Source organism: Mus caroli, chromosome 15 (genome assembly GCF_900094665.2).
Source record: "Mus caroli chromosome 15, CAROLI_EIJ_v1.1, whole genome shotgun sequence".
Lineage (NCBI taxonomy): Eukaryota > Metazoa > Chordata > Mammalia > Rodentia > Muridae > Mus > Mus caroli.
In genome coordinates this window covers 66,586,021-66,600,085 of record NC_034584.1, presented here as the reverse complement: position 1 = coordinate 66,600,085, position 14,065 = coordinate 66,586,021, and the positions used below count along the sequence as shown (strand labels likewise).

The window sequence follows — 14,065 nt, the reverse complement described above, 5'->3', positions numbered from 1 at the left end:
CCAGGCTGGAGCCTCAATGGCCCCACAGTGTACCATGTCAGCGAACAGCAGAACTTCACTTCCTGGGGAGAGGGACAACAGAGGAGTCAGGTGGCTCTGTCCCCACCACACAGAGTAGACAGTGGTCAACAACAGAATGCAGACAGAGCTTCCATCTGCCCTCACCAGCCCTCTGATCGTGTGCAGGTCTGCAGCCTCAATATCGTTTTCTCTCTGCTGCATAGAATGCTTAATCAGGGTCAATGATTTTTACATATATAAATGGCCAGCCTGGTGGCAGGCTCATTAGTACTGCTCGATAAAGCATTGCTTATTGCCTCCTCTTCCTGGGCTCAGTGTTCTGTAGGGCATCTGGGCAAAGCTAGCTCCTCATATGTATGTACCACAGGCAGAAGGAGGGAATTCATGTCTCTCTTTTCTTGACTAATGTTTTTGTTCCTGTGCTTCACTGAGCCCTTTCAGTTTTCCTTGCTTCCCTCACCTCCTCCCGGGAAGAGCCCAAGCCTTTCCAATGCTACCCAGACCTCTGGTTAATCACAGTTGATCCAGTGCTTGGCTTTCACACAGGACTCATCAAGGGGCGTCATCTGCAGACGGGTCTCTCTCTGTGAGTGGCTTCTCCCTGGGCTCCCGAGCACAGTTGTATTAGGAGAGACTGGCCACACTGCTGAGACATGAGTTGTCAGATCTGACTTGGCCTCAGACAGTCCGCAGCCTTACAGCTTTCGTTAGGCGCAAGGACATAGGCTCATGTCACTTGTCTGTGCAACAGTGCACGTGTAACTTTGTCATCATTTTGAGTGCCTGGGCAGTAGGGCAGTTGACTGGGAGGGCAGAGAACTGTGCTCGTCTGGTCCCAAGGCCAGACATCTATTATTACTCTGTGCACACTCATGCCTCCCAGATATGTTTTGCTTCTACCTATGGCTTGATAATAAATCCTAAGATGCTCTTGGGCATGAACATGTATTGCGGCAGTTTGCTGTCTAGTCCCATTGTGTGTGGGTCAAGCAAGGACCAGAGTGGACGCTGAGCACTGTCCATGGTGCTGAACCACCTCTCCGTCTTAAGGGAGCAATGTGCCACTTTAGTAGTGACTCAGGGGAGTCCCCCAGAACCTGATCTTTTCCAGTGACTGAGGTATGGTACATATGACTCTGAGATAAAATCAGTGGCATAGCCGGACATGGTGGCGCATGCCACTTGGGAGGCAGAGGCAGGTGGATCTCTGTTAGTTCAAGGCCAGCCTGATCAACGAAGCGAATCCAGAACAGCCAGGGCTCTGTTACATAGAAAAACCCTATCTGGAAAAACAACAAACAAACAAACAAACAAAAAGAAAAAGAAAAAAAAAAGGAAAAAAAAATCAGTCGCACTGAACACAGACAGCCCAGATGTCTTCTGCAAAAAGCAACAAATTCCGAACAGCTGCATCAAAGCCATATGTGTGAGAACAACATTTAAGTAAGATAAATGGCAAAGCATCCAAGGCATCCATTCGTATTATGGGCTGAGCATCCCTAACTCAAAAATCTAAATCCCCAAACCCAAACTCCTCTAAATGCTAATCACTTCTGGTCTTGAGGAATCCTCAGCCCGCCTGCCCGGCCCTGGAGCTAGGATTGTGGTTGTATGATTTTAATCAACATAAGCACACTTAGATGGTCATAGGCTTATCCCAACTTGTGCCCATTAAGACAGACCCTCGGAAATAGCTTTCCCCGAGGGTATCAGGGGCCCTGTGCATGGCAGACGCTGCTGGGAACGTCGGGAGCCTTAGTGGCAGCTTCCTGGCACTGGTGACATCCCTGCACTTTGCTGATGAAGGCATTCTCTTTATACCCACAGTACAAGAACGCCGGAGTGATTGAGCTGGAAGCCTGTGTCAAGGCCGTGCGTGTCCTGGCGATTCAGAAGCGTGGCATGGAGGCTTCAGAGTTTCTTCAGAATGCTGTGTACATCAATCTCCGGCAGGTGAGCATGTGGTATGCCAATCGGAGATCGTATGGTATAATAAAGGTTAAGGAGTCATAGCCCAAGAGTCAAAGCATGTGGTACTTACAGGTCCATCTTCTTCATTTTAGGGTATTATATTTTTTAAAAAAATATTTATTTATTATTCCTAAGTACACTGTAGCTAACTTCAGACACACCAGAAGAGGGCATCAGCTCTCATTACGGGTGGTTGTGAACCACCATGTGGTTGCTGGGATTTGAACTCAGGACCTTTGGACGAGCAGCCAGTGCTCTTACCCACTGAGCCATCTCCCCAGCCCCGGTATTATATTTTTTAAAATTGAAAATTCACCATCTCTTCCCAATTTTTATTTGGAATAATAACTGGTTCCTGCAGCTTTGCAACTCTGACTGGGCTCTTGCCTTTGTCACTTGTGAGATGCTTGCCCTTTACCATGCTGGGCTATTTGGTTGACAAAACCTGACGATTGCGTAGCTCCTGTCACCCAGCAGGCAGCTTACAAATGGTTAGTTCTGAGCCCGAAGAGCCGCTAAAGATGGAACCCAGAGCCTCCCATGTGCTAGGCTAGCTCTCTTGGAAGATCAGCAGCAGCCCCAGCCCCCTGAAAAGGTATTTAATAAGACAGTCATGAAAACATTTAGTGGCAGACTCACAATGTCACTCCCCAACCTGGAGGCTGTTAGCTGTGTGCAGCCAGGTGGAACTGATCCATCAGCAAGCCACGAGAGACAGGGCTCCAGCAAGCAGCAGCTGGCCCATGGACACCCTGTTAAAGCAGACATGGAGAGAAGCGACCACTCTGCCATCACTGGGTGGCAGTTTCATAGGGAAGGCAGGTGTTGATTGGTGTATGAGTGACACACATCACAGAAACCTTGATGGCAGCAGAGGGAGCAGCCACTAGGATAGGGAGGGGGAGGGAGCCAGAGAGGGCTGTCTCAGCAGAAAGGTACAAATGCTGGAGTATGCTTGAAGAGCAGAATAAGGCAAGACCTGGGTAGAGGAGGGTGCGGTGCAGGTGGACTGGATTGCCGGCCGGCCTCTAGGAAAGCATGAGGTATCTTGAGTCTGAACTGTTTGGGGAAGGCAGATAGGCTGAAACAGAAAGACTGGTATCTGAGGAGAACGAGGCAGAGTAATTGCAGACAGCCACTGAACCTCAGTCAGCTGGGCTCTGAGAGGCAAAAGGCAGACAATGAACGTCCTGTGGGTGGGTGAGACCACTGTTGGGCTGGATAAGGGTGAGATGAAGTAGTGGGTAGGCCACCATGTGGGGAGGGTAGAGGGTAGCAGGGACTTGAGATAATCCCACCAGAACACTCAGGAAGCCTGCTCATAGCCAGACACCCATCCCCACCACTGATAGTTGCCATGCTCACCTTAGAGGTTTTTTTATTTTGGAGGACGATAACTTAATAGAGTTAACCAGAGGCTGGCATGATGGCTCTGGCTATGAGCACATATTACCTGCTCTTGCCAAGGACCAGAGTTCCACCCCCAGCACCCATCAGACGGCTTACAACTGCCTGGAGCTCTAGCTCCTTCACCTCTCTGAGTCTTGCTTGCTGTAGAGGCCTGTGCTGCCCTCAGGCTGGTCTGTAGGCCTGGCTCCCCAAGTCAGTCACCAGAATGAGGCTGCCTCAGAGTATCTGAACTGTCAGTCGTCAGCTCAACCACAGAGGAAGAGACAAACACAGAATTACGCCCCTAAAGAAAGACTGCACCAGTATTACTGGCCATTTCATGTGGGAAAGAGCACCTATGACTTCAAAGTGGGGGAGCACTGGGAGCCAGCTGCACCCTGTGTCCTGAGGGGAGGCCCCCAAGTTCTGTTCTCTGTTGGTTTCCAGGAGAGGCAAAAACCTGGTCCTTTGATATGGAAACTTCAGTTACCTGGGAAATGGCACAAGAAGAGATAGATGTCTGTCTCCAGTCATGCTGAAGTTAACTGTTTGACTTGGTTCTATCCAGGGTTCAACACTGGGCCAAGCCGTGTGTGTGTGTGTGTGTGTGTGTGTGTGTGTGTGTGTTATAGTTACATTAATTTTATTTGTGTATATCTGTGCATGTGTGTGGGCACGTGTGTTACAGCATGCATGTGTTCAGAGGACCACTTGGATAGTCTGTTCTCTCCTGCCCGTTATGGGTCCCAAGAATTGAGCTTAGTTAGGCTTAGTGACAAGCACCTTTACCTTTTGAGCCATCTCGCCTGCCCCTGAAGCTGTGTTTTTTTAGGGATGCTAAGGCTATAGTCCTTGTAGAGGACTGGAGGGAGGGATGCCCCATGCCAGGCATACACAAACTTAGTGAAATGTGCATTGACTGAGACCCTGGGCATTGAAGGGCTTGTTTCACAGGGCAAGGACCCATGATGAGGGAAAAAGACCACCTGAGTGTCTGAGGTGGGCTGCTAGGGCCTCACTGGCCTGGAGCATGGAGAACCAGCAGGGGTCAAGCTGGTGTAGGTTTGCCAAAGGTCAGGGCAATACACAGGGCAAGGGTACTTCAAGGGCAAGAGGGTGGCACCCTAATTGTAATCCATGCTTCTGAGTGAAGAGTGCTAGGCCTCTCAGGTAGACTGGAAAGGTCCAGGGAAGCCTTGAATTATTTGTAGCTGGGAGGCTGGCTTTAGGTTAGATGGTCCTGTGTCCTTCCACAGCTCTGCAGTGGGCTACTGCTGTTATCAGGCCCAGGCAGTCCAGGAGACAGCTTTGAACACAGAAGAGGCTCCAAGCAGACCGGAAAGGTCTGGGGAGTGGAGTCTGTTAGCTTAGCTGGTGCTAGAATAGTGGGTGGCTGCCAGGCTTCCCAGCCCCGCTCCTCTTCTACAGACCTGTGGGCCCTCACTCTCTGCAGATTAAAGGGAGGAGATCTGGACTTACTGCAAACTGCTATTCACAGTTGGGCCCTGTAGTGTGGATCAGCTCTGCTATCATCTTGCTCGGCGTCAGGCAAACACTAGAGGGCAGCAATGCTCTGTGGCAATTGTGGCCCTGCCTGCGGCACAGGGCGGTTACCGGCCTTTGAATTCTGCCCGAGGAGGAAGGCACTTTGTGGTCCTTGTCTCATCCTGATGTTTGTCTGCTAGTTGACAAGGCAGCAAAATAATGAGTTCTGGTGGGATTTTATAATCACAGTAAAGAGAAGGGCCTGGAGTTTTTCTGAAATAGAACAAGCTTTTGGTTCTTAATCAAGTGTGATCCATTGTGGAGCTGATGGTAATGAAGGACTTCGGCGGCAAATGGCGGACATTTGGGAAGGAATGGAGATGTGACTAGTGCAAGTTCCATCTGTCTTTCAGAATCCCTGCATGAGCTGGTGGTGGCACACACTTTGAATCCCAAGACTCAGGAGGCAGAGGCAGAGGCAGGCAGATTTCTTGAGTTTCAGGCCAGCCTGGTCTACAAAGGGAGTCCAGGACAGTCAGGATATTACACAGAGAAACTGTCTCAAAAATCCAAAACCTCAGAACTGGAGAATAAAACTGTCTTTATCGGTGCTCTGCAAAATAGATGCAGAGTCCGTCTTCCCTGTGCAGGCACAGGGTGCCCTGCGTGTGTTGGCTGGTTTAGGCGAGTGGTTTCTGGTAATTATCTGGCACTCCCAAATGGCAACAAATAGCTGGCTGTGTACAGATCTGTGCAATGGTCATGAAGGTTTCACAGGCAAATGACAAGGTTCATATGAGAACAGAGGGGCTGGGACTTGAGTCATCATTTTCCCCTGTTTGTGAATAGAGGAGCCATGGACCCTCTCAGCCTGTCTTCTGTGGAGAGCAAGCAGCCACCTTTCTCCTTTACTTAGTGCCGCTGCACACCATCTGGGAACAGCAGGGTGGCAAGGAGGCTGCAAACCTCACTGGCATCCATTCACAGACTTCTTGAAGTAGGGAATCTGTTCCTTGAGATTTTGTGGTCTAAATGTAGCCACCCCTATTTGCAGAGGGGAGCTTAGGAAAAGGAACAATGACTCAGGCACCAAAGAAGATGGTAGCTTAGAGGTGAGGGGTCCCTGGGACATGTGTTCATGCACTCTTCGTGTCCCTTCCCTTCCCTTCCCTTCCCTTCCCTTCCCTTCCCTCTGGGATGGGCAGGAGCTACACTAGCAAAGTGTTTCTGTCTGCCTGCCTGCTATGCTAGCCTGCTCCTGAAGTCCAGTGAGCTGCAGACAGTCATGGTCCACACTGGCCGGCGCTGAGGAGTGGAAGGGAAACCGGCAGATAAACAAAAGACATGGAGGTAAACAATTCCCAAGTGAGTCAGATCTACAGAAACAAAGACCACGCTCCCATCAGATACCTTCTACGGAGGAACAGCTCGGGAGGCCTTCATCCCAGGAGCATAAGCACTGTTGCAACGTAGAGCAAGGTCCAACAAAGAAAGACGCACAAGCTGTGATGACTGTCTCCCCTGTAGCTGGCTTGTGGGGCTTGTGGCGGCTCCATCTGGGCCTGAGAAAGGTCTCATCAGCTCCCTTCCTCACCACTTGCAGCCAGTTTTAAAGACAGGGAAACTGAGGGGTGAGACCCAGCTCAGCTCACAAAGTCTCCCATTGTTCTTTCAGTCCCCCTCACTCGCTCGCTCGCTGTGATTCCAAAAGCCCAACCCGGTGGCGGCTCCCCTCCCCCACCCTGGGCTGTCTGAGGGACTGAATACATTTTTGTTTTCAACAGAAAATGGCAGGTGACCTTACGAGAAAGTGCTACTGAGGAAGTGTCTGGAAAACTAGACCAGCTTCTGAGGGTCGCAGCATGGCCCCGTCCTCCGGCTCCTCACATCTCTAAGATCCAGAACAATTGGTGCCCTTTAAAACATTCTCCTTGAGGGGACTTTCAACCTCTTTGTCTTTGGTTAATTTTCTTTGCAAAGCCATTCAGATTTTATGCAGGCTACTCTGTTCAGATGCGAGAACAGCCTCCTCCTCCTCCTCGGATTTCTTTTTCGATGGGTTTCCTTAATGAAGCTGTTGCTAAGGAAACCCTGCAAGTGCCTGGTAGGCACCAGAGTGACTGCATCCCGAGTGCTCCTGTCAGGTTGAGCTCAGAGTCAGAAGGGTGGGAGAGTGGGCAAGGGTGTCATCTGGGGAAGGGGCTGAGGTAATGCTGTGACAGGTCAAAGCTGGCCAACTGGCCAATGGCTTCCAGGGCCAGTCAGTCCGTGGGGGAACTGTGGGGGAACCGTGGGGGGATCCACAGTGCTTACAAGGAAACCATTGAAGGGGGATGGTGGGGGGAGGAAGGTCGCCTGCTAGATTCCTTTCTGGAATGGGAGAAGGAGAGAGAGAGAGAAAACTGAGAAATTTCTGGTCTAACAGGATTCTGGTGTGTGGCTTGACTAAATGTCCAGGGGAGTGGAAGTCTCTGAGGACAGTGAGGGGGGCTCAGTCATTCCAGAGCCAGGGGTCTGCAGAGACCCCTTGGGGGCCAGCTCCGCTCTACCCCCGCCCCTCCCCCTCCCATCTTGGACAAGGCACTGCCCATTGAGCTGAGTTTCAAATCTCCACTCTAACCCGAAAAAAGTGATAAAAGAAGCCAGACCTCAGTGTCCTGCAGGCAGCTGTAATTTTTAACGAGGAGTGAGAGGGATATTTGGGAATTCCTCTTTGGAGACTTGCAAGTCACTCTGGTCTCATGGGCTTGGGGAGTCTTGGATTTCCCTCTCTGCTTTAGCAGTTAGGAACCTTAGCATCAAGTCTACAGATACCTTAATAATTACACCCACTTCCTGGCAGGCATTTTTCTGATCGAACCTTCCTCTGGTTTTATTTAACTATAATCTCATTTTTTTTCACCTTGATTTTTTATATTTTGGCCGTTACTGCTCTTAAATTGTGTGTGTTTGAAAAATTGATTTTACATTCTTCTTTAGAACAAGGCAGAATGTAAACAGATGCAGAAACAGAGAGTACCGTAGACACACTGCTTTTAGAGGTTCCAGGGTATTTACCTTAGGAGGTTACAGCTGAGGTGAATGTTAAAACTGTGTGTTCAGTAGGCGAGTCTGGTAATACACGCAGATCTGGAGAAGGGATGGGGGCTTACTCATCTCTCTGTGCAGGCACAGTGCTTGTCAGAGACGAGGAGACACTTATTAATCTCTGACGCATGATTCATCCGGCTGCTCTCTCCAGTGTCGGCACCGCTCAGAGCAATGACAGCAGTGACCATTGGTAGGGATGCAAGGCGTCCCACAAAGAGCCCCACAGCCTTTCTGCGTTTAACACTTCAAGGCCCTCCTGTGAGGAATTGTTTTTATTAGTTCATATTTGTTATGCACAGCAGACTCGGTTTTTATTTGGGAGAGCTTCAAGGCTCTGGAAGATTGCTAGAGCAGTGCAGCCAACACTGGGATGCCCACAGGCCAGAGGGTGGTGACTGCCCTCGGCACCTAGCTAGCTTGCCTGGCACAGGTTTGCAAGTTTGTTCCCATCATAGTGGAAGTCAGTACCTATTTCCTTTCTGTGGCCAGATACTAGCCACTCTTTTTATAGGTCTGGCTTTTCCTTTTATGCACCAGTGGACAGCAGGGGCTGCTGCTTCCTCCTCCTCCTCCTCTCCCTCCTCCTCCTCCTCTTGGCTGTTGAAAGATGCTACTGTGAGCATTCACATGCAGGTTTTGTGAAATGTGTTTTCACTCCTTGTGGGATGTACATTTGGGCCATATACCACTCTGCAGCGTTATGAGGCACTGTCAGATTGCTGAGGACGGCTACCACCAGGATCTGAGGGCTCCATTCTCCATTCAGGAGGCCCTGAATAGGTGGGGCCTGCATCTTTGACTGCAGCTGCTGTAGCAGCAAGAAGGGAGGGAGGGATGTGTGGCTCTAGTTTAATCTGCATTTCCCTCGTGCCCCGTGTTGTTGAGCATCTTCTTCCGTGCTGACCGGCCATCCACACATTTCCATTGCAGCCCTTTGCAGCCTTTACCTGTCTTTGGAGCCAGGGATTGAACTCAGAGTCTCATGCACATCGAACACAAACTGTACCACCCAGACCGTCAATCCTTCGCTGGCTCTGCATGTTGTATGGATGTAGGAGCTCTTAGTGTGATCCAGAGGGTGTGTTCTTGTCAGGTCTCCGCCCTGCAGGAATGTGTACCATTTCATTTGTCTTTTGAGAGACAACACTCTTGTTTTCTTGCTCAGACTGGTCTTCAATTCTAAGGCTCAAGTGATGGGCACACTTCATCCTCCAAGTGGCTGAGACACTGCGTGTCCACCACCGTGGCCCTGCCCACTTGTGATGTCTTTCACAGACATGCCTTTCTACCTTTGATGGAATCCAGTTTCTCTGCATGTTATGTTAGCACACCGCATATGCTTTTGGTGTGGTTCAGGAGGGATCACTGAGCCCAAAGCTCCACTGTTTGCTTTTTGACAGGATGTGTCTATGTAGCCCAGGCTGGTCTCATACTTGCTACGTAGACCAGGCTATCCTCAAAGTCTGGGCCTTCTGCTCCAGCCTCCCAAGAGCTGGGATTATAAGCACGTGTCACCATGCTTGATCTTTTATGGTAAATTTAGTGTTGGAAATTTATCTTTTTCAAGATTTTTTTTCCTGACTCTTCTGAGTCTCTTCCATTTCCATATGAAGTTTAGGATAAACCTGTTAGTTTTTTCAAAGAAGCCAGCAAGGATTTGGATGCTGACTTCATTGCCTCTGTAGGCGAATCTGGGGAGTTTAGCCATAGTAACCATCATCGTGCTATGCACCTGTGACCACAGCACTCTGTAGGATGCAGGAGGAGGGTGGAGAGTTCAGGGCTACTCTGGTTTCATAGTGAGTTCTAGACTAGCCTAGGCGACATAGCTCTGTCTCAGCTCTTCCAACCTCCCTACAAAGCAAAACAAACAACATTGTCTTTCATTCTAAGAATCGAGTGGCTGTACTAAAGAGCTGCAATCACCCCTCCCCCCAATTCTCTTTCCTCTCTTCTCATCCCTCTTGCCTTCCCCCCTCCTCTTCTCTTCCACCTCCACCTTTCCCTCCCTTTCCCCCTCCCCTCTCTGCCTCTTCCCAGTACAGGGGATTGAACCCTCAGATTCATACATAGCAGGCAAAGAGCTCCACTTATGAACCGCAGAGCTGCAGTCTCAGCCCAGGGGAAACCCTCAGCCCCTTCCATGGTTTCCTGCTGCAATGTCAGTTTCTTTTTTAGTTTCTGGTTTTGTTTTCCTTGTTTGTATTTTGCATGTTCACTTCCTGATTTATCTCATTACCTGGGTTAGATGACGTGTTTTGGGAATTTCCAGTTGACTGTAGATTGTCTTCCCATTTTCTGAATTCATTACTTTTCTTAGTTTTCGACATGTTTTTCAAGGTTTTGTTCTATTTGGAACTGTAGCTTAAAAAACAAAATTCATAAAGATTTCAGTCCAGCGAAGAATTCTTTATAAAGCAGGCAAAATTGGGAAAGTGGTCGGTTTTAGCTTTTTTAGCTTTTTCTTTTTTAATGTATATAAAAGAAACTTAATTTTCTAAACTTAAAGAAATGTTTTTAGGTAGGCATCGCTCTGTGCTGCCCACCTGATCTGCTCTGGGACTCAAGTGACTCTTCTGTTCTAGTCTTCAGGTACCTCACTGGTCCTACTGTGTGTACCACTATGTCAGGCTAAGTGGACATTATGTGTAGTTTTGAATATGTAATCTTTCTGTGTGGTAGCTGCAGATATTATGTAGAAAACACAATTTGTCTGTGTCTCGTATTCTGGAGAGTGTGCAGGCGAGTTGTGTCCCAAAGCTCCTTCCCATGATGCTTTGGTCTTTAGAGCTCTGTCGATTCTTGTAGTTTCAAAGGCATTCCTGGCCGACTCGTTGAGTTATAACCTGTGATTTTAAAAGTTTATCCAGAGGAGCTGGAGAGACAGCTCAGATGTTAGGAACCCCTGCTGCTTTTGCATAGGATAGGAGTTCAGTTCCCAGCAACCGTATCTCGTGGGTTACAGCCACCCCATAATTCCAGTTCCAGAGGATCTTAGGCTTCCTTCTGGCCTCCGTGGGCACCCGTATTCATGATTCATGTGCACACGCACACACACCTCTCAGATGTCTTCGGTGACAGTCATATGCCCTGTTGTTTTGAACACCTACTGAGAACTGTAGACCTTTCCTAAATGTCCACATTACTTCATTTTAGCCTTTCCAGCCACCAAAAACATTAGACTATGCCCTCTTTCTCCAAGAGGCAAAATGGTAAAGCTGGCTACTCGATGGACTATGGCTCAGTGTGCTAACTGCACTGTGCTGCCCTCTGCTCTGCCCTGCCAGAATGTTCCAACAACGCCACCACCTTCCTTCTGATGTTGGAACGACGTGGGTCTCCGCTTACTTTGCAGTTGGAACTGGAGTACTGGAGTGGTGAGCTGATACCAATGACTAAGGCCTCTCATCTTGAGTGTCTTCGAGATGCTTCTGCTAGAAATTTGCATAAACATCTGGGCCCTGGACCCAGAGGTCGTGACTACTCAGCCTGCTGAAAAATCAGGACAAGGATGTGCTGATTAATACCCCACCTCCCTCCCCCCGCAGGCCAGGGGTTCAGAAATGAGTGTGGGGATTTGATTGCATCTCAAGATTTTGCCTGGGACCATTTTGTACTCTCTCAGATCCTCTCAAGGTTGCTGCCCACGTTAGCCCGGCACAGCTTTTTCCCCAGGCTTCCAGGACTTGTGTCATCTGGAAGTCCATGGCACACAGTGCTAGAAACCAGCTGTGCCCAGGCTTTCTCCCGGGAGAAACCTTTCTAGGGTCTGAAGTCCTTTCAGTTCCATCTGTAGGGAAGGCTTACTATTTGTCACCATGTTACACTCATATGGCAGGAAGAAGGAGAGTCTAGATTACAGGACTGTTCCAGTCTTCTATCTGTGATAGGTCCCATGAGAACCATGGAGCACAGTGACCAAGTTTTGGGCCCTCAGTTTCCTGTCACTTGTATTTAGCCGCAGGGGCCCCAGCTGAGGCCACCACCACTAGTATCTGTTGTCATGTTCAGGAGGCAGGATGTCAGGTGAGGGGCTAGGGGTCTCCCAGTACCTGATGGAGGCAGTCAACATGTTTGCCTCTCTTTTATCACTCTCTTTGTCCCCTGTCACGGCTGACACTAGCACACAGGAGTCCTTTTGAAGCAAAGCTGAGTCCTGTGCAGGTTTGAGTGACCACGTATCAATCCATACACTTGCAGAAGCATTCAGTAGATTGTTGAGACCTAAGGTTTCTTAGACCAAGGGCTTGATCATGTGAGCTCTTTCACACGAGTTGCCTCTGCTTATCAGAAGATTCTCTTAGGAAAAACAATGGCATCAGACCAGGGGAAAATATTCTCTAAACATGGATGACTAAAGACTCAGGTTTTGGAACCTGAAGAATGAGCCCAGCTCCCAGTTCCGTAGTAAGACGAACGACCTAATTTTAAAAACTGCCAGAAGCTTTGAACAAATACTTCACAAAGGGAGATACAAGTGTGGCCAGTTAATCATAGGGAAGGGTGCTCAGCGCCTGCTTATCAGGGAACTGCCAAGCAACTCCAGTAGAATGGCAAAAGCCACAGGCACTGGTGACATCAAACATCTGTGAGTGCATGAAGCACCGTGGTCCTTGCGTGTCCTCCCCGTGAGCGGGAACTGAAGTTACTACTCTGGAGGAGTCTGGCTGCCCCGGGGCAGGGGGAAGAGGCTCAGTGCGAACAGTGCAGGACAGGACTGATACTGGGAGGCTATGTGTGGGAACACACCATCAGGATAGCTTCTAGGAGATGTGTGAGCTGGGGCACCCCGTACCCCAGAGCCTCTGAGTTTGCCTAGCTCTTGTAGGCCATTGTCTGGAAGTATTCACCATATGTGCAGTACATATTCTGTTTCTCTGCCTTCCTATTTACTGGAATGTTCCCCATGGATTCTAAGCTGGGCATCTGTCTGTTAGTGCACAGGCTCCAAGGGAGGGGCAGTAGGTACCTGCAAGTAAAGGAACCTGGGAATGGCCTTGCTTTCTCTGAGTGGGCATGGGTCGGGATTGCAACAAAAACCTGGCTGTGAGGCATCTGTGCTGTGTCTTGTGTACTGCAGGGCTGCAGAGCAGTTCACATATGGCCATCTCAGGTCCATTAGGCGGCCGCAGCAAAATCCTATAGACCTGGGGCTTCTGAAAAGCACATGGTTATTTTCCAAAACCAGCAACACTAGGGTCTGGGGTCTGGTGAGGGCTGCTGCCAGTGCACGGGTGCCTTGTCTCCTATGCCCAGCCTCATGTATAAGGGCCCTAGTCCCATTCATAAGGACTTCTGACCTGATGGTCTCTCAGAGGGCAGAGGACCACAGATATTCAGTCTGTTGCAGGGTGATGCCTCTGTGCTGTGATTCAGGAATGCTAGTGTGGCGAGGAGTATGGATAGCTTGTGGAACGCAGAGGAAACCTTGCAGAGATCCCTTGGTGCACCTTCTGGGTCATGTAGTAAGTAAGGGTCCAGGCAGGGCTGAGGTCTAGGGTATCAGGAGGAGTTTTTGGAGAAGGCCACTGTGCAGGGTTTTCTCATATGGCTTTGTTAGCACAGAAATATCTAGAAACCCACTGCCAAGGCCATGGCTAGAAGGGGGCCATTTATCAAGAGAACTGTGTGGATTATGGTAGCTTTTCTCCCCAAAGGAGCAATGAGATAGGGAACATATGATTGGCAGAGTCCTAGCCTGCTATTGGGTCTTCCTGGCTGTGTGACTTCTGGGGCTTCTCAGCACCTCTCAGAGCTTCAGGCATCCTTGTGTGGGATGACAAACCTTTCCTGGGAGACACAAAACACACTTATTCCCAAAAGACCAAAGTCCAGATACCACCAAAGTCCAACTTGGGGTTACTTACAGGAGCAAAAGTGATTCAGAGCCAGCTGTATCACCGAAGCCCACCCCAGCATGGATGACATCTCACAAAAGCTGGGAACCTGGAGCATGCTTGCTGCACAGCCTTCAGGCAGCTCAGTAGGTTGGAGAGTCCTTTGCAAGTGACTCAGTTAGTTTAAATCTCTTCCAGGCAGCTGCGCTGGTTGAATCTTCTTTGCAGATTGTCTTGTCTAAGAGTGACACTTAGTGGCTTTATTGGTTAGT

At 49.4% G+C, this 14,065-nt stretch overlaps 1 protein-coding gene across 3 annotated transcripts in view; it reads left to right on the top strand.

The window, feature by feature from the left end:
* The window catches only part of Trappc9 (trafficking protein particle complex 9), a 481,588-nt gene that overhangs the window by 33,062 nt on the left and 434,461 nt on the right, over nucleotides 1-14,065 (top strand). For all 3 annotated transcript variants that reach the window (XM_029469729.1, XM_021182812.2, XM_029469728.1), the window contains one exon: nucleotides 1,849-1,974. In XM_029469729.1, the coding sequence (XP_029325589.1) occupies nucleotides 1,849-1,974 (126 nt within the window). The remainder of the gene's footprint in view (nucleotides 1-1,848; nucleotides 1,975-14,065) is intronic.